At 36.8% G+C, this 26,705-nt stretch overlaps 1 protein-coding gene across 1 annotated transcript in view; it reads left to right on the top strand.

The window, feature by feature from the left end:
* The window catches only part of LOC145996314 (endoribonuclease Dicer-S-like), a 170,402-nt gene that overhangs the window by 84,252 nt on the left and 59,445 nt on the right, over window positions 1–26,705 (top strand). Inside the window, exons 11-19 of the mRNA XM_083132747.1 lie at window positions 2,805–2,947; window positions 5,843–6,020; window positions 8,942–9,157; window positions 10,318–10,497; window positions 10,923–11,133; window positions 15,702–15,868; window positions 18,931–19,109; window positions 20,878–21,107; window positions 24,319–25,476. Coding sequence (XP_082988873.1) covers window positions 2,805–2,947; window positions 5,843–6,020; window positions 8,942–9,157; window positions 10,318–10,497; window positions 10,923–11,133; window positions 15,702–15,868; window positions 18,931–19,109; window positions 20,878–21,107; window positions 24,319–25,476 — 2,662 coding nt within the window. The remainder of the gene's footprint in view (window positions 1–2,804; window positions 2,948–5,842; window positions 6,021–8,941; window positions 9,158–10,317; window positions 10,498–10,922; window positions 11,134–15,701; window positions 15,869–18,930; window positions 19,110–20,877; window positions 21,108–24,318; window positions 25,477–26,705) is intronic.

Below are 26,705 nucleotides of genomic sequence, written 5' to 3' on the forward strand. Positions count from 1 at the left end.
GTTGGAATGAAGCATTTGCTGCGCATACGTGAACAAACTGAAGCAACATGATTCACAGTATTGAGAAAACGGCACAGTCCGAGAGACACATAAGTGACACGTGACACGTGCATCTTGCCGTGTCTCTTTGGTTCAAAAGGTTTCATTGATTACTGAGTGTGGTTTCCAAGCGACACGCATCTTGTGCACATGTCACGTGTTGCGTGTTTCTTTGGTGTGAATTCTCCCTAAGTTCAAATTGCAGTACAGCGTAAGTTAGCAAATGATTTTTTTTTTTAAATCAACGTTGTGAACATTCCAAAGTCAGTAATAATTTCTTACTCTTTGTCCCTCAACACCCCATTTCCTTTTTTCTCGAATGATTTAGCGATGTTTTGAATAACCATGATGCTCAGCTTCTTATACAGTGTGTTTCAAAAGTTGCACAACTCAAACTTTGAAAATGCATATCATAAGAGATATGTACACTGGGTTTTCTGCATTATAAAGTCTCATCCATTGAGATTTTTTTCAGTGCTTAAAATTATAAGTTTTCTCCATACAGAAAATTTAGATAAATTAATAACTTGCGGAAGGCAGCTATAAAATTTTTCCAGAAATGCATTTTTGAATGAGAAAAATACGTAAGAAATTATCGAAGGGTCATAATTAAGTGTCTGATGACTGATGGCATGTCAATCCAATATTGGTCATGTGCAACATTTGATGGATTTTTTATTGGCGATTTTGGGTTGAGTGAAAAAGTGCAATTTTTGGGACATACATGGCAATGCTAGCAGGTCGAAATATTGTCAACAGAAGCACACCACATGTGTCTAAGTATTGGCTATACATTTACTTGAAAAATCATAAACCAAGATTTTGTGCCGAAATTGGATTCTTGAGAGAATCCTAGTCAGCCTCTGGTTACACTGAATTTTCTTCGCTCACTTTCGATGCTACTATGCCTGTTCTTTTAATTGATTCAGCATCGCATATTCTTTGGAGCAGCATGTGTGCATTGCTGAAGAGTATTTTCCTACTCATTCTTACACTCATGTGCAAGAGGTTTTCCAAGAAAAATCCCCTGCTTCTGCTGTACCTCTCAAAGCAACTGTTTTATGACTAGTCAAACACCAACAAATGATCCCACAAATTGTTAAGAGTTGGTATTATTATTGAAGATTAGGCGCACACAGATGTACTACGTAGAAATTTCAGCAAAAAATGCAGGCTCGACCAGGACTCGAACCTGGGTCTCATGCATACCGTACGATTTCTCTAACCACTGGACTACTGAGCTGGCCTTGCCTTACCTGATTTCTCTCTGTCGCTGTTTTACCTGTGTGGAATCGTCTGCCAGTGCTACCTCAACTGGATCTGTTGCCTTTGAAACACAGTAGACTTCGACATTGCCTGGTTCCTCCCAGCGTAGAGATGTTAATGCATTTTTCGCTGAAAATTTCTATGTAGTACATTTCCTGTGTGTGCCTGATCTTCAATAATTAACATCTCTATGCTGGGAGGAACCAGGCAACGTCGAAGTCTACTGTATTTCAAAGGCAACAGATCCCATTGTGGTAGCACTGGCAAAGAAGATTCCATGCAGGTAAAACAGCGACAGAGAAAAATCAGGCGAGGCCAGGCCGGTTGAGTAGCTCAGTGGTTAGAGCAATTTGTACGTTGGTATATATTGTTGAAAATCATTTCTCAGATGTTTTCAGCAAATTAACAATATTTTTTAAAATAATGTAATTGCTTTTATTTTGATATATGCTAACATAAATTTATTAACCCAGTGATAGAGTACATGATTAGTTTAGTGCAGAAAACCTGGTGTAAATACCTCTTACGGTTTACATGATGTACATTTTCAAAGTTTGGATTGTGCGATTTTTGAAACACTCTGTAGTATGCACAAATGCTAGTAAGTAGTTTCCTGGCACCTGATTTTCATAGCTGGCACCTAGCTTTGAAGAAAATTTTTCGAGTATTGGCCATCACTACAGCTACAACAAATAACAGATACTGTTATCACCATAGCAACAACAACAATGCCACCATACTACTATTACTACTACAAAACAACATTGTCCCATTACAGCAACAAATACTCCCACCACTACAACAAATACCGCCACATCTACAATAACAATAAATGCTGCCACCACTACAGTAACAACAAATTATGCCACCACAACAACAACAAGAAATACTGCTACCACTACAACAACAATGAATACTGCTACTACTACAACAACATTGAATACTGCCATCACGACAGCAACAACAAATACTGCCATCACTACAGTAACAACAAATTATGCCACCACTATAACAACATGAGCAAATGTACTGCATCATAATCATTCACTACTCTAAGATGATGAGAACCCCTTCTGAAAAATATTTCTGGATAATGTACTTGTTGCTCAGAGCTAAATGAAATGTTGAACATCAAGTGAATTTTCTTAGTTTAGATTATACATATTTTGTGTTAATAACAATGGCTCAGCTAATAGCCATCAATTTATCAAAATGTATTGATTCAAATTTGATTTGATAATTGTCTAAGAGTGAATATCTTATCAAAATATGCACTTTTCACCCATTGTTTATCATTGGTTTTTGTAGTGTGGCAAAAGTGAATTTAATATTCTATTACATGTGAAAGGTTTAAAGGAAAACTGGTAGATTGTTATGTACTAGCTACGATGCAAGACTTCTATTTTTTAAAATAATCTGAATAGCTTGGTTAATTGAATCTGTAATTTAAGCATGTATAGGATTGAAATGTTGCAGAGTACCAATTTTCTTTGTTTTAGCTGCTCATTGGGCAGAATGAGACCAGAGCAGACCCAGAGGAGGATGAAGAAATGGACGACGAAGATAATTATCCACCTTACTATCCGTTTGGTGAGAATGGTCCTTGCATTACTATGCTGTCTGCAATCTCTCTTGTCAATAGGTTAGTTATTACTGTTACCCTTTTGTGACTGCTTGCATGTAATATTAGGTGCATCCAGAAAGTAAGTTTCCCTGTGGTAGTGCACAAAAAGGAAACATTATTTCATTCAATGATTTATTGCAACAGATACAGCACTTGTCCAGTTACTTGTGAACATAATTCAGGCACTTCTCATAGCGTGGGACCTATAGCTGCGTCGTAGAAGTCCTCCGCCTGGGTGCCGAACCACTGTGTGACAGTCATCTGAACCTCTTCGTCGATGTGAAAATGTTGACCGGACAGGAACTTTTTCAGGTGAAAAAACAGGTGGTAATCACTGGGAGCAAGATCCAGGCTGTATGATGGATGATCGAACACCTCCCAACCTAACCTGTCCAGAAGGGCTGCAGTGCACCTAGCCATATGCAGCTTCACATTTTCGTGCAGCAAGATCACCCCGGCACTGAGCTTAACGCCTCGCTTATTCTGAAAAGCTCGTCGCAATGTCCCCAGTGTTTCAAAGTAACGGTTAGCGTTCACAGTCTCACCTCTGGGCAGAAACTTGATAAGCAGAATGCCTTGTCTGTCGCAGAACACCATGCACATCACTTTTTGCAACGACGCACTTTTCGCAATGACACAGTCTGTTTGAACTTCGTTCTGCATGGAGATCCACTGTGATGCCAATGCATGGACTGCTGCTTGTTTTCTGAGGTGCTGTATGCAACCCACGTTTCATCCCCTGTGATGATCGATCGGGTTGAGAAAATCTTCATCATCATGGTAACACTAGAAATGTCAGCGCTGTTTTCCTTTGTGTTCGGGTGTCAGTTGTTTTGGCACCCACCGGGCACACAATTTCCAGAACAAGAGGCGTTTGGTAACAATGTCGTGCAACAATGACTGAGAAATCTGCGGGAAATTCTGGTGAGGTCTGTGATTGTGACGCGACGATCCTCCAATATGCGCTGCTGCACCTGCTCCACAAGCTTGTCCATAACTGCGCTCGTCGTCATGCACATTTTGCAGGCCTTCAGTAAATGTCCTGCACCAACGACGCACCATCTGCTTGCTTATGATGTCTGGCCCATACACCTGCCACAGCTGACGATGAATTTGGATCGGCTGTATGTTTTGTCTGTTCAAGAACTTGATCACCGAACAAACCTCGCATGTGGGCTGAGATGGAATAAAAGCCAGCATGTTTCATCGCTGCCGCGACGCTACTGAGGACTTTCGGGAGACGTCTTCTAGGACATTCACTAGCCAGGACATGAGCCTCTCGCGCATGTGCAAAACCGGTTTCAATACGCATGGCCTGCCACCTGTAGGCGAATGGGAAACTTACTTTCTGGATGCCTAATATATTCTCCAAGTGTGGTATTTTGGTACTTACGTTCATGTACAAAGATAACATTTTTTTTTTTCTGTTCATTCTGTCCTTTAGGTAATAGAATTTCGATTGTACTGAAGCAGAGATAGTTTTTTTTTTCACTCTTTGTTTGTTTGTTTCAATTTCTGAGCCTCGCATGGAAGAAAATAAAATGAATAAACATGGTGATTGACAATTTATGTACTAATATATTTGCTACTGGTTGTACCATGAACATGGCTATGTTGCTAGACCAGGGTTCCCATAATGTGGAATGTTCAAGGAAATCAATATATGAGTGAAAACGTTCAGCAAATCTCAAATTTTCCACTATAATTCTTTGAGTAATCCACTTTATGTACAGATAGGCTAATTTCGACTGGACCTACAGTTTAAAATGGGATTCAAATCCTACTACATACTCTTGTTTCTGTAAATTATCCTGTAGTAGACTGCTGATTTCAAACAAAACCACACAAATTATGCACTTTAAGTTGACTTGTTTCAGAGAAAACTAGCACTTCGTAGTACACCTGAAACAAAACTTTCTCCTAAATTAATGTGCTTAAAAAACAAGCAGCAGCTTTGGAGGGAGGGGTGACGTGACGTGACCACATGAGGGAAAAGTAGTAGAATAAAATAATTATAGTTTGAGACGAAAAAGTGAAAATGTCTGAGAAGATAAGGCAGCATGCCCAACCCTGTAGCAATTAATACATCATTTCTTGAAAACTACATATGATATTTCATTTCTGTGTTTGTGTTCATTTATATACATATGAAGGTATGACATACTGGAATGATAAAACAGTGTATACGTTGTTACTATTTTTATCAAATGCATTTTGAAAATATCAACTTTTTCCTATGACAATTCTACATTATTGGTTAAACATGACCTGTGAATGGGATATTATTTTTCAACCACCTTTCTTGCTGATGCTTTGCTTTTACATGTAATAATAATAATAATAAACCTGTTCACAATGTGACAATTGTGTGTTCAACGAGAGACCTCCAATTTTCAAAATTATGTTTTTTTTTATAAATTGCTCAATGTTTTTTTTTAAATTGGAGGATAGAGACTACATGTCCCCAAAGTGTGGTCTTTTGCCATTTTTTCGTTTAAATTTGGTGCATTCAGCATCCACAGGGCTGATACAAGAACTGATTTTTTAAAATGTATTCCGCAAGATGTTTACGCTGCTTTCCTTATACAGTGTTAATATTTCCGAAGAAGTGTTTACCCATTGCACATTTTTCATTCACTTTGAGTGCCAAATATGAATTTGTGCATAAATTTTCCATGTTCTTACTCTTTACTTTTTTTGTATGTACTCGTACCGAAAATCTTACCATAACTGCAGCCAGGAAATAAATTTCAGTCTTTGTGTATTACAACATTCATTGTCACTATGCATTGGGTTGAACAATGCCTGTGTAACTGCAAATAGTACATAATACTTCACTGTTCGATCTAACAGTTCAGTACATTAACTACAATTCATAATACATTCTCCCCTTTTTGTGTTCTTCTTTTCAAGGTACTGCAACACCTTACCTCAAGATAAGTTCACAGAGTTGACTCCCTACTGGTGGTTGAGTAAACCACAGCCAGTTCATGATTTGATGGCATCCCTAAGCTGTGGGGATCTGAAAGCTGGTGAGATTAAAGCCTACCTTCAGTTCCCTATCAATTCAAAAGTGAGAGGATTTATTGAGGTAAGTACAATGACACGATCGTCAATATTTTCTAACAGTTATTGATTGGTTTATTTTGCTTCGCTTTTCTACCACTTTTGGCTAACGTCGAAGATGAGAATGAGTGATTGATATGATAAAATTAATGAAGACACACTCACAAGGATCACCCATGCCAGGATTCAGGACCCATGGTGTTGTAATGTGCTCTGATGACATTGGTGTATTTTGAAAACTTAATCTGCTTTACCGCAACAATTATAGTTTTTCTTGTATGTACGCATTGCTTGCATGATAGAATTATTTTCCTGTAGTTTACGGTTATTACAAGCATAAGAAAACAGTTTTTTCTTTGTGACGTTTCAGGAGAACACACGCTCCTTTCATCAGACATTTATTTTCATTTTGACTAAAGATTTGACAAACTCATTGTCAAAAATTCAACCCTGCCGATTGCCTTTGGACTACCAAAAACTCACAAACCGGGAACTCCAATACGACCCATCATTGCAACTTTCACACATCCTGCATACAAACTATCCAAATATTTAGTTGAAAGACTTGCTATAATTAAACAACAAACACCATTCAGTGTTAAAAATGCATATGAAGTGAAACAGAAACTAAAAAATATTGTTTGGAATAGTGAGTATCGTATTGCAAGTTTTGATGTAGAAAATTTATATCCTAGTGTCCCAATAGAAGGTGCCACAGATGCATTACACAGATGGCTTATTGAGATGAAGGTTAACCCAGTAGAATCATGGGAAATGGTTCGATGGTTTACTGTATGTGCAAATTACAATTACTTTATATTTGATGGCAAAATCTATCAGCAAAATAATGGTCTATCAATGGGAAACCCAGTATCCGGAATCATCTCCAGCATTTTTCTTCATTACATAGAATCTCCAATTGTTAATGCAATAGGTGCGGATATCAAACTCTACATCAGACATGTAGATGATGTGCTAATTATTGCTAAAAATGAGAACACCATCATGGACGTATTTAAATCGTTAAATGAATCACATCGTCGCATAAAATTCACTTGCGAACCCATGAATAACAATGTAATTTCTTTCCTTGATCTGCAAATTAAGACAACTGACTCAATAATTCAAACATCAGTCCATAGAAAAAAATTAGCGGGGGAAAAATACATCCATGCCAAATCAGAACATTCGCGTATAACAATGGATAACATATTTTTAAATTTTTTCCTGAGAGCACAAAGACTATGTTCTAATAATGAGGATATCAAAAATGAAGAAGAAAGGCTCTTTAATATAGCAAAAGAAAATGGCTTTCACACTACCAGAATAAACCAAATCAAAAAACAAGTTGCAAGAAAACTAAAGGAAAAGAGAAATACAGACAAAGATGAAAAATCTGTTGAAAAGAAATTTGTGTGCATTCCATTCCACAAGGGATTCTCACATAAAATTGCAAAAATTTTTAGAAGTTTTAATTTCAAAATTGTTTTTAAATCACCAAGAAGTTTGGAATGTACATTTAATGAATTCAAAATGAGAAACTCGCTACCAGATGTGGAAACCACAGGAATATATAATATAAGTTGTTCATGTTCAAAAGATTATGTGGGACAAACAGCAAGGAAAATGGCAATAAGATGGCACGAACATGATTTGGACATTATAAATCTAAACCCAAGAACAGGTTTGTCAACTCATATCATCGAAGAGAAGCATTTGATTAAAAAGAGAAGGGTTTTAAAAAGATTAACGGGAAACACAGAGTTGAATGTCTGGGAAGCCTCATTCATTGCGGAAGAACACTGGAATAAATTAAATAATGAAAATGGTAATATAGATCCAGTGTGGAGTTTTCTTTTTCACAAATGGAGTAAGCCACCATCTTTAAAATTTAATGTAACAGAAAACATCAAGAGACTTTGTGAAAACAATGATGAATTTGAATTACCTGATGATATTTGGGATTCATAATTTAAAAAATAGACTGCTTTTTTCACAGTTAAGTTGCTATATTACAACAATGTAACATTGACAACATCCATTATATAACAGATTCTTTTTGTTTAAAAATTACTAACCATTGTTATAACTGTATCTTTAGTCAAAATGAAAATAAATGTCTGATGAAAGGAGCGTGTGTTCTCCTGAAACGTCACAAAGAAAAAACTGTTTTCTTATGCTTGTAATAACCGTAAACTACAGGAAAATAATCGCAACAATTATTATTTATTTTTACATATTTATGATATATTGATTAGATATAATGTAAATAAAACATCAATGCAGGCATGCATGTAAGACAAAAACAGATGTCTGACATCCTCTAATTTTCCTCCCTATTTCTATACATATGAAAGAAGTGTGTTTACCGCCGGTAAAGTATATAGCATGTAATAATACGCCGTTGTGCCATGGAGGTCAGTGTAACATTGTTTGATTACAGCAAACAGTTGAAAGCAACTTCATCGATTCACATATGGAAAATGAAGGCAAAAACTACAAGAAGTGTTTGGATAAGAATAGTGACTGTAGTGAAGTTTTCTACGTATGTACAGTGTACATTATAACTTTTTTTTTTACCCCAGCTTGGTACAAATGTTACATATCCCTATTTTTAGTAGAATATCTTTCAAATAATATGATTCCATCTATAAAAATATTGCTAAAATTACACCTTTAAGATGCTTTCTTTTATTGGTCGAGCTTTTCTATGTGATAATATTTTTTTTTGTTTATGCAGAAATTGTTCAACTTGCACAAATAATCTCATTATCAAATAAAAACCCATGGTTACTAGAAAATAGTGTGTGCAGTTAGAGTATTTTTTTAAGTCATTCTACTGAAAAGAGGAAAATATAACATCTGTGCCAAGCTAGAGTGACCCATTTTAAAAAAAACACCTTGTATAAAATGAAGTCGGTAATGAATTTGGTTTGCACATTTCAGGGTCAGTACATGCCTAATAAGAAACTAGCAAAGAGGTCAGTTGCCCTAGAGGCTTGCAAACAACTCCACCTCGAAGATGAACTAAATGAAAGGCTGTTACCGAAAGGTTCAGAGACGCAAGAACTCTATGACGAGAGGTTGTTTCCAAACTGGAGGGTGGAGAAAGGGGAGCCTGCTCCTGGAACATACAAGAAGAGGAGAAGCTATATCAAAAGGGTACGCTGCATATAAGTTTGGAAAATACAGGGTGTACAACAATTAATACTTAACATATTTGTTATCAAACATAAAATTGAAGCATTGATAATCAGGCAATATGTAGACTAAACCATATTCAATAGCCAGTGGAAGCACGTAGTAGTTCAGATCCCACTATAAACTGTAAATCTACTTCTGATTAGCCTCTCACTCATAAACCCATTTATTCAACTCTCAAATTAGTGTGTCTGTCAAGTGAAATGGTGTGTATTGCCAGGTCATATATTTCTCAATAGATGTCAACGTGTCCGGCATTTTGGTCTTTCACAGGGTCCTCCAAAATGCTGTGGCCTTTTGGAATGTAATTAAACTGGAAATTATGCAAAAATTGAAGTTTATATTTATTTTACACCAATATTGTATGAAAAATTGTATTTTGTGATTAAATACCAGGTATATTCATATTTAGATATAATTCATGAATAATTGGAAAGATAAACTGGTACATTGATCCTTATAATTGTATTGGAATGCTCACCCACTAATATTAATCGGTACTTTGAACGACTTTTAATCATTACAATTTTTAGGCATTGTTATCGGTGGGAATCTGTTAGACTCTTGAACTTTCCTAGACCGTGGACCTCCTTCAGAGATCACTCACCCTCGCAGATCTCCAAGAATTAACTCAAAGTTTAAAGCTTGGAATTTGCATCATTAAAGAGTAAATGCTCTTGTCTTAGTATTTTTCTGAACCTTTGTGGAAGACTGGGAGGGTTTTGCGGAACCCCTGAGAGGGAAACAGCTGTGCTAGACTATCTGCTCAAAGTGGTATCGGCTCAGACTTACAGTCTATACTTCATATTTCATATCATGAACACAATAAAAAGTCATGAATAAACAGACACATACATGAAAAATTGCTTTTTTTAAGTTTTCAAAAGCACCTGCTTTCTTCATGTAAGAGTTGGAAATTAGTAAAAATTATACGCAATTGGCAACATGCAACTGAGGACTGATTCTTTTCCACCTACTTCCTCTTTAAATTCTTTATCATATTTTTGACCCAGAATTTAATGTGCCTTTACTCTTTTTCCAACACTTAAAGAAAACATGTCTTTTTAGGAACTTGGAGTTGTAAAATTGTGCATTTTTTTTTTCTCTATTTACATTCGCAGGTACCAGAAGTTTTGTGTTCTTGCCATCCAATGTCGAAGAAAGTGTCCTATCTTCATGTTATCCTGCAACAGCCTGTGTACGAGAGACCCCCCGATGAGGACACAAAGAACTCTGGGTTTTATGATGTTCTTGCAGGCAATTCCTCATATGCCATATTGACATCTAAAGAAATACCTGCCGTATGTATAATACTCTTGAAAATTTTTTGTTAATTAAGCAGCCAAACATACTGCCCCCATGTACCTTTTTTTTTTTTTTTGTACATGTTCATGTTATTGATATCTGCCTTCACAGGAAGAAAATCTTTGAAATGTGGAAAGGGGTGACCTGAGAAGGCACCAAGGTGGATGAAAATCATGATTTTTATTTAAAAAAATAATTTTTGATGTTTTTAAATTTTAAATTGGATTGCAGTGCCTCCTATATTAACTCAACTTGTACCTAAAACAAAAGAAAAACAATAGTGAGTACATTACCTTAAAATAACAGTAATTATGTATGTAGCCTTGATAGTTTTTAAATAAATGTCATACATATATATCTAGGAGTAATATGTACTATGTAATAACACCCAGTATGGTCTTGAAATGAAGTTCTGTTCCAGATGTGCGACTTCCCAGTTTTCCTGAAAGTAGGAGAAGTGGAAGTGAGTGTGAGGAGTGCAGCACAGATAATTCTCACAGATGATCAGATTAGGAAGCTAATCCTATTCCATCGGATGCTCTTTAGGGATCTCTTGGCATTAGGCAATAAGTTTTTGACTGTTGACGTTGAGAACAAGGAGAACTCCTTCCTGATTGTCCCTGTATCACTTGGTAAGGAGAATTTGTAATTTCTGCAGTGGTGTTAATAGAAAGGATACATTGATGTAAAATTATTAGTAAAATGTTAAAGGTACCCCTATGCATGTGCACACATGGCGTGAAGGCATATGGGGTGATGCGGAGGTATAGAGCTCCACATATTCTTGATCTTGGCCATAGTTGGGGATGATGTTATGAGCATCATGCCCAGCTGCCTTTACCCCCCAGGTTTGCCCCAAGGTACCTATTATAAGAGAGTGGGTGGGCCTCAGAGCCATGCAGGAACAGGGGAAAGACTGGGAAAATATTAAGAATTATAGTTTTTCTTGTATGTACGCATTGCTTGCATGATAGAATTATTTTCCTGTAGTTTACGGTTATTAAACTCGCTACCAGATGTGGAAACCACAGGAATATATAATATAAGTTGTTCATGTTCAAAAGATTATGTGGGACAAACAGCAAGGAAAATGGCAATAAGATGGCACGAACATGATTTGGACATTATAAATCTAAACCCAAGAACGGGTTTGTCAACTCATATCATCGAAGAGAAGCATTTGATTAAAAAGAGAAGGGTTTTAAAAGATTAACGGGAAACACAGAGTTGAATGTCTGGGAAGCCTCGTTCATTGCAGAAGAACACTGGAATAAATTAAATAATGAAAATGGTAACATAGATCCAGTGTGGAGTTTTCTTTTTCACAAATGGAGTAAGCCACCATCTTTAAAATTTAATGTAACAGAAAACATCAAGAGACTTTGTGAAAACAATGATGAATTTGAATTACCTGATGATATTTGGGATTCATAATTTAAAAAATTCTAAAATAAAAATAAAATAGACTGCTTTTTTCACAGTTAAGTTGCTATATTACAACAATGTAACATTGACAACATCCATTATATAACAGATTCTTTTTGTTTAAAAATTACTAACCATTGTTATAACTGTATCTTTAGTCAAAATGAAAATAAATGTCTGATGAAAGGAGCGTGTGTTCTCCTGAAACGTCACAAAGAAAAAACTGTTTTCTTATGCTTGTAATAACCGTAAACTACAGGAAAATAATATTAAGAATTAGCTTATATAATTTTTTTGTAGAAATTTGGCTTCAGAAAAATACAATAATCAACTTTAATGAATGCATCATTTTATAACTTTTTTTTTTGGAGATATATTAAACAAGGAATGTCTATTTTATTTTGCCAAATATTTAAATCAAGGGTAAGGAAATAAAAAGTATCTTTACATAATGAAATTGCAGCTACTATCACTAGGAACATGTGAGACTGTTGCTCACAAGCAACACAAGCAAGTGAATGGTTAATATGTGAACAAAATAGAAAAGAATATCTATTGGTTGAATGTTGTAATCTATACAGCTCACCGCTCAGGAAAAGATCCCTGCCGGAAGTGAAGTGACGTAGCGGCAGGCTACTCCACTATTAGGGTTAGGGGAGTGCACCCTGGGTCAGAAACAAGCGTTGTCGTCTCGCTGTAAGCTGTAAGGCTTGAATCACTGTCCGCGCATGGTCAGGGGGTATCCACATTAGCAGTCAAGGTATGATCATCGGTGTTAATTTCTTGACAAAGTATATATATATATATATATATATATATATATATATATATATATATATATATATATATATATATATATATATATATTGATTCTGATATATATATATATATATATATATATCAGAATTCAGTACAGTGATTCTGATATATATATAAAGAGCCTGCCGATTGTACTAACTACAATGTTTAAGATATTTTCAACGACGGAATTGGCTGTTACAGCATTGGCGTTCGAAGAAAATGGTAAAGAAAAAAATAATTGCGAAAGCAGAGAATGTTTTTTTGCACTTACAATGTGCAAAGCTATAAATGCAACAGTGGTAAACATTACTTTGTCAGTCTAGGTTTGCCATGAAAATTTTCGGGCTGATTGTTTCATATCGGCATTGTTGATCATTTCTTTTATTCGAACGCTTCCGACACAACACGGCTAAATAATGTACAGGATAAGCAATACAAATATATTCTGTACACTGAAAAAAAAAAAGAGAAATAAACAAATTCATAATTCAAAACTTAATAAAGAAAATCAAAATTGGCCAAACTTACTGCACTTATGAAAGAAGTTGTGCCAGATCATAATCCCCATCATCCTCTTCATTGCAGCTTGTGGTGCTTTCTGAAGAACTGTTGCTGCCCTCTGCTCCTCAAAAAGAAATAATTATTCGTTCGACCTCGTCTTCCATCAGTTCGTCTTTCTCCCAGTACTCTTTTTCAAGTTTTTGCACATGCGCGCAGTACCCCTTTCCAGTCATCTTGGTTGCAAGATGCAATTCCCTGTATAGTGAGATCATGTAGTTGGGGTATAGACAGCAATCCAGATATATTATGATCCCAAACATATTTTTTTAACTTTCGCCCAAGCTAATTCGATGGCGTTCAAATTGCATGCATAAGGTGGTAAACGGAGTACTGTATGGCCATACTGCTGCAGTGTCTTGTCCACACGGAAGGTTTTCTTTTGTGGCTTATTAGCCTGTATTAGTTCGTGCAATTCGACTTTCCTCATGTTTGCGTCGAACGGGACTTTATGATTTGTCAGCCACGTTACCATGTCTGACTTACGGCTGTAGCTCGAGGAACCTTATCCATCTGCACAGTATGATAAGGAGGATTATCTATGATGACAAGGGACCGATGGGGTATATTCGGGACCAGCTTCTCTGTCAGCCACTTTTCAATGTTTGAGCTGTTCATTTGCCCATGGTAGTCTCCTGTGGAGCAGCTTGCTTTATAGATCAGGCTTGCATTGGGAATGAACCCATTACTGCAACCTGCATGGACAACAATGAATCGATGAGCAGAACTTGCGTTAGATATCACACCTGAAATATCATTTGACTGCCAACATTTGTTTGATATTAAATTGGTGTCCACAGCCGTTTCGTCAACATACACAAGCGTGCGATTCTCTTCCCGAAATCGTTTTATGGCATGTAAATATCTGCTCCACCATGTCACAATGTTTGGTCTCTCCATTAAAATTGTCCTTTTGTTCCTGCAGGTCTTCCATTCAAAGCCGGCTCTTCTCATCAAATGACGCAAAGAATCCTCCTTCCATGGGAAATTAATTTTTTGATGTATGACAGACAAAAGTTTACCACAGGTCGGCACACTTTATTCACTTACGTACATGTCACGAATTGAATTCCTGATTACATTCATGTCAAAATCATCGAGAGTCTCATTACGGTGAGGTGGCCTTTTCTTAATTTTCCCGGGGGAAAGGAGTTTTCTCATCGGTGACCGATCATTCCGTTCAAGCGATTCTTTTCAAATCCTCTTGATTGTCGGCTCCGACAAACCTGTTGCTGCAGATGCACGCTTGGTGCTCTGTGTAATTGGCAGCAAATATTGCTTTTCTTCAGATTCACGATCGCAGAAGTCAATTACTTTGCTGACAATTTCACGTGCTTCACTATGCATAGTAGCACCTTTTCTTCTTACACCTGCCATATCTCTTAAAACACCAGGAACACCATGAAAAATCACAATTAAACACCCACGCACAAGCACTTCCACAACAACAATGACAGCAGCAGAAGACTTCCTGCTTACCCCTAGAATCTGCAAATAGACCAGTCTTCCCCTGACCCTCTTCACGTCCTCACCCCTCATTTAGGGATCTTGTGAGCGGTGAGCTGTACTTTAAACACTGGCAGTCCAGAAATTTGCCTCTAAATTCATGTGTACTGCTCATGCATTTTTATGAGAAAATGTAAATTACTAGAGGCACACTAATTTTGGTAAATAAAAAAGCAACATTTCGGTACAAAAACCAAGTCAGTTTCGGGTTCAGAAGCAGTAAATAAAATAAAATTTTCCTGTTATAGCGGTGAAGAAGCAGTACATAAAATTACATTTTGGTTTTAAAAATGTGAATATAATCTTAAATTTGATTTAGAAACTGCACTTACTACTCAAAATAAACATATCCCTTCTAATAGCACATTTATGTTATCAGAATCTTAAGTTTATTCCTGTATATTTGCTTCTCAAATATTTACTGCGGAATTAATCAATTTTCTGTGAATTGCATAATTCTCAGGATAATTCTGACTTCAGAAAGTGTCACATCGGTAAATAAACTCTAAATTTCGTGTTTAAGAGTCTATTTCGTATTTTGCAGTTCATTTTGCATTATTTTGGGACAAAAAAGGGTGGGAAAATGCACCTCACACCTTTCAGAAACATGGAAAATTAACATTACAATGTGATATTTCACATTTCGTGTTTTCAACGAAAACGAAATATGAATGCCTTTATAAATTACCAATATGCGCTGGTATTATGCGTGTGACAAGAATCAGGAATGCACTGGCAACCCAGTGTAATTGTGCAATGTATTGCTTCAAAAAATGTTGTTTTTGTCTCTTCACAGTAATGATGGTTTCAGAGTTAAACTATGATATGATTGAGATTCAATGTATTTTCCTTTGCAGAGAAAATTTAATGAGTGTTAAGTACATGCTGTATAATGTTCTTTACTTCTCAGGAACAGAGAATTGCATCATTGACTGGAAGGTGGTTAACGGTCATCAGAAGTTGCCTCCGGTTCAAAAAGTTCCTGCCCAAGATAGGCAGGAGATGTTTGTTACACAAGAATATGAGCATGCTGTAGTGACACCATGGTATCGGCGATCTTTCGATGGAAAGGATCAGGTATGTTGCTGGTATACATATAAATTTGTTTATTAATGTAATGCAATGCTTGAAGTGGAAATTGTTACCAGAGGGTGTGGTGGCTTGAGGCTTTGGACTAGCTCGAGGATGTTCTTACATTATAACATGGGGATAATGGGGCAGCAGGGGTGATCGTTGCTTTGCATAGCTCCCCCCCCCCCTCTCCGCTACTTTGAGCACTCACGTAATGCAGTTATAATGAGGATGAAGTTTATATGGATCACTGGGAAGAACTTCATATTGCCTTACTTCATACATAAAATAATATCATGTGCACCAATCTCTGTAGTGGAGTGGTTAGCATGGCATACTAAGATGTCACGGGTACCAGGTTTGAATCCCGGCATGGGCATGAGTATCCAAATAATCCAAATCAATCATGTGAAATTCTTAACAATTTTTTGTAGATTATATATTCCGTAACATTTGTGACTTGCGTTTGTAGATATATTTTGAGTCTGAGTATGTAAAAGGGCAAATGTATACTCGCACACCTTAAACTAGATATTTTAAATATACCTACTGTTAATTGAATTGAATTAGAATTTTTGGATACACTGGAATCACAAAAACCCTTCATATTGCTAATATATTTGTGTATGTATGTGTCTGGGTCATGAGAGGTGGTAATACGTAAGGCTGAAATAGAGAAAACATCTACTTGACTTTGCAATAGACTAAAATCCCCAAAAAGTATTGCCTGGTATTAGTAAATAAAATCCAACCGATACCTATACATTGCCATCGGTATTAACTCTCGCCTAATCATCTTCAATGTCACGTTAAATCTTGTGTTGTAACGTACAGTGTGTGTGTATGTTATTTTATCTATCTGCATGTCAGGGCCGGTGTCAGGGGTGTGCGAGGGGGTCCTAAATTTCTTCAGCACCCCCTATTCAAAATCTACGTTGAAACATCAATTCTTGCAGTGTCATGTGTCATAGTTACATTGAGCTCCCGAATGTTTGGTATTGTAGTGAGACCACTGTTAATGTATACAACAGCCAAGCATTGAAAGAGAAGCCGCATATATTTTCCTTTACTGTCGGCAATCTATAAAAATCAGAGCCCGTTGTCTTTTCTTTCTTTAGTATTGTTGTTAAGAATTGTTTCTTCTTTTGTTTTAAGCTGCCTGTTTGTGTTTTTCGATGTTTGACTACAGCTCAGTTAGCTCTTTTTTTGGCGTTGTTGTTATTGTCCGCCTACTTGCTGTTCCTCTTTTCTCCAAATCGCACTGGAACAAAAATGTCAGATGCTTTGAAGATATCATCATTTCATCATGCTGTGCTCGGGAAACTATTTAATGCGAGTTGTATCGTGACAGGTACTTTACCTGTTTGTACGTTCTGTATGTTCCTCGTAAATATTTAGTAAAGTTAGTTGATGAGGATAGTGAGGCAGAAGGGGATTTTAACAAAGGTCAAAATTGGTCCAAAATCAATTATAGGGGGGCAAGGGGTCAAGAATTGAAGTAAAAAAAAAGCAAGGCTAGCAGAATTTAAGAGTAGCATGACAAAATTATACTCAAGATGGAATTATTGTTTAACTGTTCATGTATTTATTTTTTCTTCCAAAAGGCCGAGGACACCTCAAGTGGGGGGGGGGGAGGCACATAGAGGCAATTGCCATCCTTGATTTCAAATTTTATGCAAATAAAAATACATTTAGTAAACTTTTTTCGGCATTTCGTAAAAGTTCAGAGCCGTCTCTATTAAATTGATATTGTTTTCAGTTTGCAATAATATGGATCTACAAATTTAACAAAGCGAACCAATATTATCATTCTTTTCTGTAATGCATTGTAAATTACCAGAAAGAGATGTGAGATCAAGTATGCACTTCAGAATGTTACTCTTAAGCAGTTTGGTCTTAAATGCATGAACAATTGTTTGGATGAAAAGAAGCGTGCACATTTGAGAAATTTATTTCATTTTTGCTGTTGGTTTGGTACGAAGCGGATGGATTGATTATGTAATGCATTTAAATAATATATATATCCAAATATGTGTGTGTGTATTAAAGAAACTTTTAATACGTACACAATCTAGTGTTAACATGTTGCATATGCATGCTCTTATTTGTTACGTCGCTCCATGTTGCATATGTGTAAAACATATGTTGTACGTGAAAGTTATACATGCCATATGTACAAAAAGATTTATAGTCATGCATTTTCTGTCTTTCAAAAATACAATTTGTGTGCTTGTTTATAATTGTTAGCTAATGTGAAATTGAACGTGAGGGAAAAAAATTTCAAATTGTTTGTCCAACACAAATCCTTTAGCACCGACTTCTCCCCTTTTTGCGTGATTTACGAGGATAATGACATCTTTTATTATTATTATTATTATTCTACCACCACCACCACCACCACGACTACGACGATGATGATGATGATGATGATTATTATTATTATTATTGGCATGTTTATCTTGGTACTTGCTCCACCCCAGACAAAAAAATCGTGGTTTTCCTCTGCATACATGCATATTTTATGCTTTCTTTATTTTCAAGATTGCACCCCCTAAAATTTATTCTGCAGCCCCTCAGCAACCCCCCCCCCCATTTCCCGATGATTAATCCTGGCACCGCCACTGCTGCATGTTAACCATGTTAACATTTATACCTGTATGTTCCAAATTGGAACTGGACTTTCGACTTTAATGTGTGATCCAAACCACAGTCCAGTGTACCAGATTTGAATTGAACACACATCTCCTTAATTAAAAGCCACCAGCCCTAACACAATTCCTTGGAAGAAACCCATAGAATAAATCTTGCAAACTGAAAATAAAAATGTGGTGTTAGGGAAGACTTTTCAGAAGGCATTAAAAATTCAGCCTCTCTTTCACACACTCTTCCAATGCATTCCTGCAGGTTAAAGTGGCAATGGCACAATTCCCCTCTCCCAGTATAATGCACTGTGCAGTTTGTGATCATCCATGCCCATTTCATCTATTCACCATTCATCCCTAGTGTTGCAATTAGCAAAAGTAGCAGAGAAATTATGTAAAATTAAAAAATGTATCATCTTTTTATAGAATTATGTTGTAACAAGAATATGCACTGAGATGAACCCCCTGAGTGCCTTTCCTAGTGGTGCAGCAAAGAACTTTGCTGCCCACTTCAATATGCGGTACAACGTACAGGTGCAGGATCTTCAACAGCCGTTACTGGAGGTGAAGACTATACAACCTTCTCTCTACTGTTTGCGGCCTAGGTAAGTGTGTTTTGATCATACAATTACATTCACTCTGATAAGTTCACTTTTCATTATTCAGCTCAGATTTTCAGGCCTGACTGAAGCCAGCAGACAGGTGTCGAAATCGATTGCAAAGAAAATCTGTGCGGAAAAATGAAAAGCTTACTTATCAGAGTAAATTACCTATCTCCACATAACCACCAAACAGATATCTTTAGATATACAATGTACATACAATTACAATCTCAATGAAACATATGAGATCGATTTAATATACTATAGACAAGCACATTACTTTTTTATAATTATAATTCTTGTGGGAAATAAGGCTAAGGCAATGCCACTTACAATTAATATTGATGTATATCTATTGGAGTATCATAAGTATTGGTTCATATTCATTCATCGATACTGGTGAATTCTATTTTGCAGACCATGTATCTAGCAGTTCATGCTGCACAACACTTTTATGAAAATATGTATTCAAATTTGCAAATTTCATTAATCACGTGACAAATAGATTTCATGATTAAAGACGGGTATTTTTAATATTCTGAGTACTTCATATGTTAACCTATGGATAATATAAAGCATCCCCCAGTATTTCATATTCTCTACAAAATACCATAATGCTGGGAAAGTATCGGTCGGTATTGGTAAATATAATCAATCAATACTTCCTGATACTCATAGACATCCGGGAAGGGGGGGGGGACAAGGGGGAAAATTAATGTCTACTTAAAAATTATATATTTCACACATAATTTCATTTCAGTCACATTATTTTATGTTAATTATTATAAATTCGTTGAAGAAACATGATAATTGCATACTGAAATAGTGCAGACGTCCATGCTGATACTGATACCGATTGGTATCGTCTGATATTGATGCATCAGTATTGGTTTTGGCTTATCCCTACTTGTTATTTTTGACACTACTTAATGAATGTACAGGGTGTCTGTCTACTGGTCTGGAAAACCTGCGAAGGGCAGCAAATTGACTTTTTCTGGAAATCATGGAAATGTTGATGACATATAGTGTATTTCTGGGAAAATCAACATTTTTGTAGCAGTGCAGCAGAAGTAGGTTGTTAGAAAAGAAAAATAGTACAAGCAAGAAATTTTTAATTAGTTGTGGACAAACTATACTTCAGTTGTGATATATTGACTATTACAGGAGTGTTTTGCACTATTTTCATGTTGAAATCCACTACAGCAAGTGCCTATTGGAATTCACCATTTTCTTGTTGCAGTTTCAGTTGTGTTTCATATACAGATTCTGTATATTGGCCTTCCCCGATGACGCAGTGGTAGCGTCGTCGCCTTGTAATCAAGGAAAACACCAAATCAATCAATCAATCAATCAGATTCTGTATATTATGATTATTGCATATGTTACTAAATTTTATAATAATTAATTATTATTGATGCTTGAATTGTTATTTATATAAAAAATCTTTGTTTACCATTAGTTCAAGACAAGTATTACGTAAAAGCTCTCCCCTGATACACATATCCAACAGTCAATTTCTAATCATTCTGCTACTGGTTTTTACTTTTGTGAAATGACTATTCTAAAACCTTGATTAAGTGGTGTTCAAAGTGTGCTGTTTGGCTAAAATATAGCAACTTCCTTACACACATGAATTGCCTGAATGACCTGGTATGGAAAATTCCGGGAATTTAGTTTTTACGAAATTGTAGACACCCTGATATGAACGTTGATTAAGTTAACGAAATCCACATTATGAAACTAAAACTGGTGCCTTATTTCACCTTTGCAGGAGTGCCACGCTGGGCTTGTCAAGCAAAAGAAAGAAAGCGAAGGGAGATCCCGATGAGCACATTGAGTACTTGATCCCCGAGCTTTGCACTTTGAGGACCATGCCAGGCACATTTTGGGTGAAAGCAATCATGCTGCCGTCTATACTTCATCGAATCAAGTACATTTTGATGGCTGAGGAGCTGAGGCTGAGAATACAAGAGGAAGCTGGATTTCGACCCATTTCCCCAGGTATAGAAATGCATTCAGTTTATGAAAACGCAGTAGCATGCGGTGACCATTTAGATAGCCGAAGCACTGAATATATAATTTTTAAATAAACAATAATACATCAAGGGGCAGACTTGCCTTGATAAAAACACCGCATGCCACTGCTTTGCGGCATTTTAGTCTTTCACGGGTTCTGCAAAATTCGAATTCCATGTCGAAGCAGTGCTTCGGTAGCTTACCTTGTATGCACGCCACTGTGTAAATGTATAATGCAGAGATTTCGAAACTCTGCACACCATGGAGCTACTTCGCAGGTTCCAAATACATGTAGAACTACCAAGGACGGGTTGAATTTTTTATGATAGTTTATTAATTCATGACAGCTGCAAGATGCAACAAAATACCTTTAAAATAGATGGAAGGACAAGGCAATAAAAAAATATGTTGCTTTGAACTTTTGCAATTTTAGAAAATTCCATAACTTTACCTTTACTAGTTTCCAAGATGTCTACAGATCACTTTTATTGTTGACTTTAATGGCCAGACAGGCTGATTGATATAATTTATATTGCCTTGAGCTGCTATTTGGTAGACCTATCAGTCCACCAAAGTGACATACCTATTGAGCTGCGGTAGCTCAGTCGTTAGGGTGTCTGACTACCATGTGAGAGACTCGGGTTTGATCCCCGGTGAGGGATAACCAGTACCTTTTTCCACATGTTCAAGCAGCTTCGGCGCCCACCCAGCGTCGTATGAAGTGGGTACCTGGAGGAAAGGGGGGGGGGTTAAAGGCAGCCAGGGGCATGGTGCTGATCATATCACTTCGGCCGAGATCAAGATAGTGTAGGACCCTACCTTCACACCCCCTAGACACCTTCATGGCGTGGTGCAAGGCACTTGAGAGCTCTTTACTTTTTTTTTTTTTTTAGTTGTGACATACCTACAGTTGACACTGACAGATGGACAGGCTGGCACCAGCCTCTATGAGAGAGTGGTTAGCGCACAGAATGCTACGACTCCAAGGATCTCCTGTCTGGCTGGGCATGGGCGTTCTCTCCGTGCATGCCTTCTTCAATTTCATCATAATCATCATTCATCCTCATCTTTGTGATTAGCCAAAAGTGGCAAAAAAAAAGTGACTCTTAATATTAAAAAATCAAATCAAATGAAAACAGACAGACTGCTGCTTAAGTACCATTTGTAAGCTTTGTTGATTAGCATCATTGTAAATTTTAGTGACAAGTGAGTGATTGTCATTAATGTATAAAGGCTAAGTTGCACATGAGACCAAGAGTGATCCTATGTAGTTTATTGGAGTGTAATCATTGTTATTGCTTCTTAAATATTGATCAACCTCTCTGCTGTCCATGGTGGGGGGTGCAATCAGCATGAAGACATAATGTTGCAAATCTGAAAATCTCTGCCAGTGTCTGCAGTATGTAGTCAGCTATTGACAAGTCACTGGAAATATTCTCGAGAGTTGCTGGTCATTCGCAATGGATGGTTTTGATGATCCCTGATCTAATCCATATTGTAGTATTGGTGAAAACGGAAACACTGTCATATTATAGGTACTAAACATCTTTGTACAGATTAGGAAAGTAATACAGCCAATGTCCAGTATGTGACTATTGGTACAGAAATGATTTGCTGGAATTGGTAAAAATCTAATGTTGAAGCTAATATTGATTTTGTAGAGTAATTTTAGTAACCTTTGTGTAAAAAGAGTGTTTATGTTTCCTAAATTAAATTTATGTTTATCTTCTTATACAAATAGTAATTCTACATCAAGGTTGTCTGATTGAAATCATCTGATTTTTTGCTCAAAGAAATCGGAAATTTAACTCACTTAAAGAAATAAGTAATTTGTAGATATCAGAATTGCTTTTGGTGAAAGTACACTAATCTCGTGATCATTCAGTGGTGTTTATTATGTTGTTGGATACTTTTTAACATCTTCAAAGGAAAAGTCTTGGAACAAAATATACGTACTGATGGGGTGAAGCTAATACGAAAGGAAAATCTAATGTAAACTGTAAAAACACTATAAATTTCTGTTGCTTTAAAACTCAGGAATTTTCATAGACAAGAATAAGAAATATTTTGTGTAGAATAATATACAAAATCTACTCATGTTAAACTGTAAATAGTGTCATTATCATTAACTAACTAACTCTCTAGCCTTCTTAAACCCGAAGGTTCATGGCTGCAGCAACACAGGCCTTCCATCTTTCCCTATCTTGAGCAAGTTCTATATACTCTTTTCCATCTCTACCGATTTCCCTTAGGTCCATCTCAACGTTGTCCCTCCATCTTCGTCTTGACCTTCCTACAGGTCTCTTACCATCAGGTTTCCCAACAAGAATCCTGTAAACTCCTCTTTCCTCTCCCGTTCGTGCCACATGGCCTGCCCACCTAAGTCTTCTTGATTTAATTATTCTAATAATATCTGGACATGAATACAAATTATGTAGTTCTAAATTATGTAACCTTCTCCACTCACCTGTCTCCTCATCCCTTTTAGGTCCAAAGATTTTTCTAAGGATCTTATTTTGAAATATCATTAAGCTCTAAATAAACACAGCAGCTGATAATATTTTGCAAACTTACGTAAAACAAATTGCCAGAATTCACCTCAAGAACTGAGATTATTTGAAGTTTACATTTATGTAGTACATCCAGAGTGTTTTATTTTTACTGGAAGGAAAGTTACTGAAATTATTATGTAGTTTTATTATTAACGCACTTAACAAACTTTTCCAAAGTAGGTTCATATATACAGTATCATGAAAAGAAAAGAAATGTTGACCAGAAAACACCTTTCATATGGAAAAAACATATCTACATGTACTATGTACTGTCCCAAAAACATACAAGCAGATTTGTGCATTTAGAAAAATAAATAAATAAGAAAAATCCGATTTTTCTTTCGTGAAGGAAATTAGAAACAAATAAAGTAATTTTTCACAAAAGACAGGTGGAATTATATATTTGTGTAAGGATTGAATTCAACCATGTTTATGCTATTTAAATTAAAGGTTTTACTTATATCATTTAAAATATGTTATTGGTGTCCTTATTGAGACATTCAAAGATGCTAGTCTGTATGTCTGAGCTGCTGCTTAAGACTGTTGTGAGTACATATTGCTTTATGGAAATGACTGAGTTTACTAATTTTACATACTTTGTACTGTTACCAAACATTGGCCTTAATTACATGATTTATTTCCAGGTGTTTGGCAACCGTTGGAATATGATGTTCACGTACTGAAAGAAACTAAGGCTTTCGAAGCACAGGATCCAAGTTTTGCATCCTCATCGGGAAATGTACAACTTCGGCCTGTCACTCGGCCATCTACAACACTAGAACTGGAGGTATGCGACCCTGACAGACAAATTGACGAGCTCACCTTGGATGACATCGAGGACTATGAAGATTATGTTAACGAGAAGCTTCCTACAAGAAGGCTAGAGGACGAGGAACTGGACGAAGACTTCTATGCCACGAGGAATGCTCCAGTTCCTGTCAATCAAGGTGAAAGCTACCAGCAACGTGAGATCCTGCAAGCCCTTACGGCAGCAACAGCAGCAGATATCATCAACCTCGAAAGGCTTGAAACATTAGGAGACTCGTTCTTAAAATTTGCCTCTTCGTTATTCCTCTTCTTGCAATTTGGTAGACACGACGAGGGGAAGCTAACGTGCATTAAAGGAAAGATAATAGGAAATCGGAATTTGTTCTACTCCGGAGAGAAGAAGGGCGTGCCCAAGATGATCAAAATTAACGATTTCTCTCCAAACAACTGGGTACCTCCAGGATTTTGTGTTCCGCGTAAAATTCAAGCAGCCCTCTTTGACTTGGATGTGTCTCCAGCGATCCTGAGTGAATTTGAGATCCCTGAAGACGAACGTCATTCTGGACACATACTGGCGCAAACGTGGGAAAATTTCAAAAATAAACTGTGCGAAAATTGCGACAAGAAGCCTGATTCCTCGCCGGTGGAAAACTTCATATCTCAGCAGACGGTGAGAGACAAATCCATTGCAGACTGCGTCGAGGCTATAATAGGAGCATACTACAACTCGTACGGTGAAAGAGGAGCTTTCAAAGTGCTGGGTTGGTTTGGCATCCTGCTTCCTGATGAAGTCGAGAAATTGCTCCAGAGGGGTCCACCTCCTGCGATGTTCGCCGAGCAACCTGGGGAGGTAGCCACGGCTATGCAAAAAGTTAACCACTTCCTTAAAGGAACGCGCCAACTTGAACGATCCCTTGGTTACAATTTCGACGATCGCAGCTACCTTCTTCAAGCCCTTACACATCCATCCTTTACTCCGAACAGAGTGACTGATTGCTACCAGAGGCTGGAGTTCATTGGAGATGCTATTATAGGTAATACTCTCATTTTTCCCAAATGTTTGACATTTCACGTATTCTCTTGAGTGCAGCTGTAAAGTAGGATGTTAACAGTCCATTCATTGAATTTCGAAATTTTGCATGAATTTTTGGCATTTAGAATTCTCTGTGAATTTTCTTTACAGACATGAAAAATGAACTTTTGCACTTTTTGTGCATTTTTTTTAGCTGTCACCATCTGGCCCTGCACTGAATACAAACTGCCTGTAATGCATCTTAAACTCGGACAGTTGGGTCTTCCTAATGGCTGAGGTACATGGTAACAGCTGTTCTATTCACTGACAAAATCCAACCATTATTTTATGAATACCCTGTAGGATGTAGCCTAGCAAGAGGGGCAGTGTATTTTAGATGACAAAAGGGAGAGTGATCTCTATTTACTCTTCCCTTGCTGTGCCATTTATTATTATTTGGATATCTCAAGGGTAATATTTTAAAACTGAAGATATGCATTAACACGCACATTAATTGACTAGCTTTTGTTAATTTAGATGAATCGTGTGAGGTTATTGCTTAATTTTGCAGATAAGGAAAAGAGTCTCTTTTGGCATCCAAACCATAAATTATTGGCATAGTTATAAAGAATGATTTGTAAATGTATTTAGTGTAAAATAGTATTATTACTTTTTGCCTTGAAATTTTGGAAAATTCACCTTGAATTATATTTGAATGTTATCTGAGTTATAAAGCAGCCTCCTATAAAGGTGTAATTACACAAAAACCTGATGCTGAGGGTATATCAACATTTTAGCACTCAAACTAATAAAAGAAACTACCTGGTTACTTGCATTTAATAATGCATATTAATTGATTGATTTGCTTTATTTTACTTCCGCTTTTTGTGCCACTTTCGGCTAATTTGTGAAGATAGGGATGGGTGATGGATGACATGATGAAATTGATGAGTGAACAATCACAAACATCCATGCCCAGGCTGGGATTCGAACCCGGGACACCTGGCATTGTAGCAGGATGTGCTAACCACTCCGCCACAGGGGCCGGCTCAATAATGCATACCTATATATGTTTGGGAAAAATAATGAGACGTAAGCTAGTTACTATTTTTTTTCCACGACACTTAGTTGTAGAGGTTCTGTTAATTAGTTTTCAAATGCAAACAGTGAAGCAACAAGTTCCCAAGCAAATGGTGGCAGAGGCCACCGAAATTAATAGAACCCCTACAAGTAAGTTTTGAAGGGGCGCTT

Source organism: Lepisma saccharinum, chromosome 12 (assembly GCF_977018435.1).
Source record: "Lepisma saccharinum chromosome 12, izLepSacc3.1, whole genome shotgun sequence".
In the NCBI taxonomy this organism is placed as follows: Eukaryota; Metazoa; Arthropoda; class Insecta; order Zygentoma; family Lepismatidae; genus Lepisma; species Lepisma saccharinum.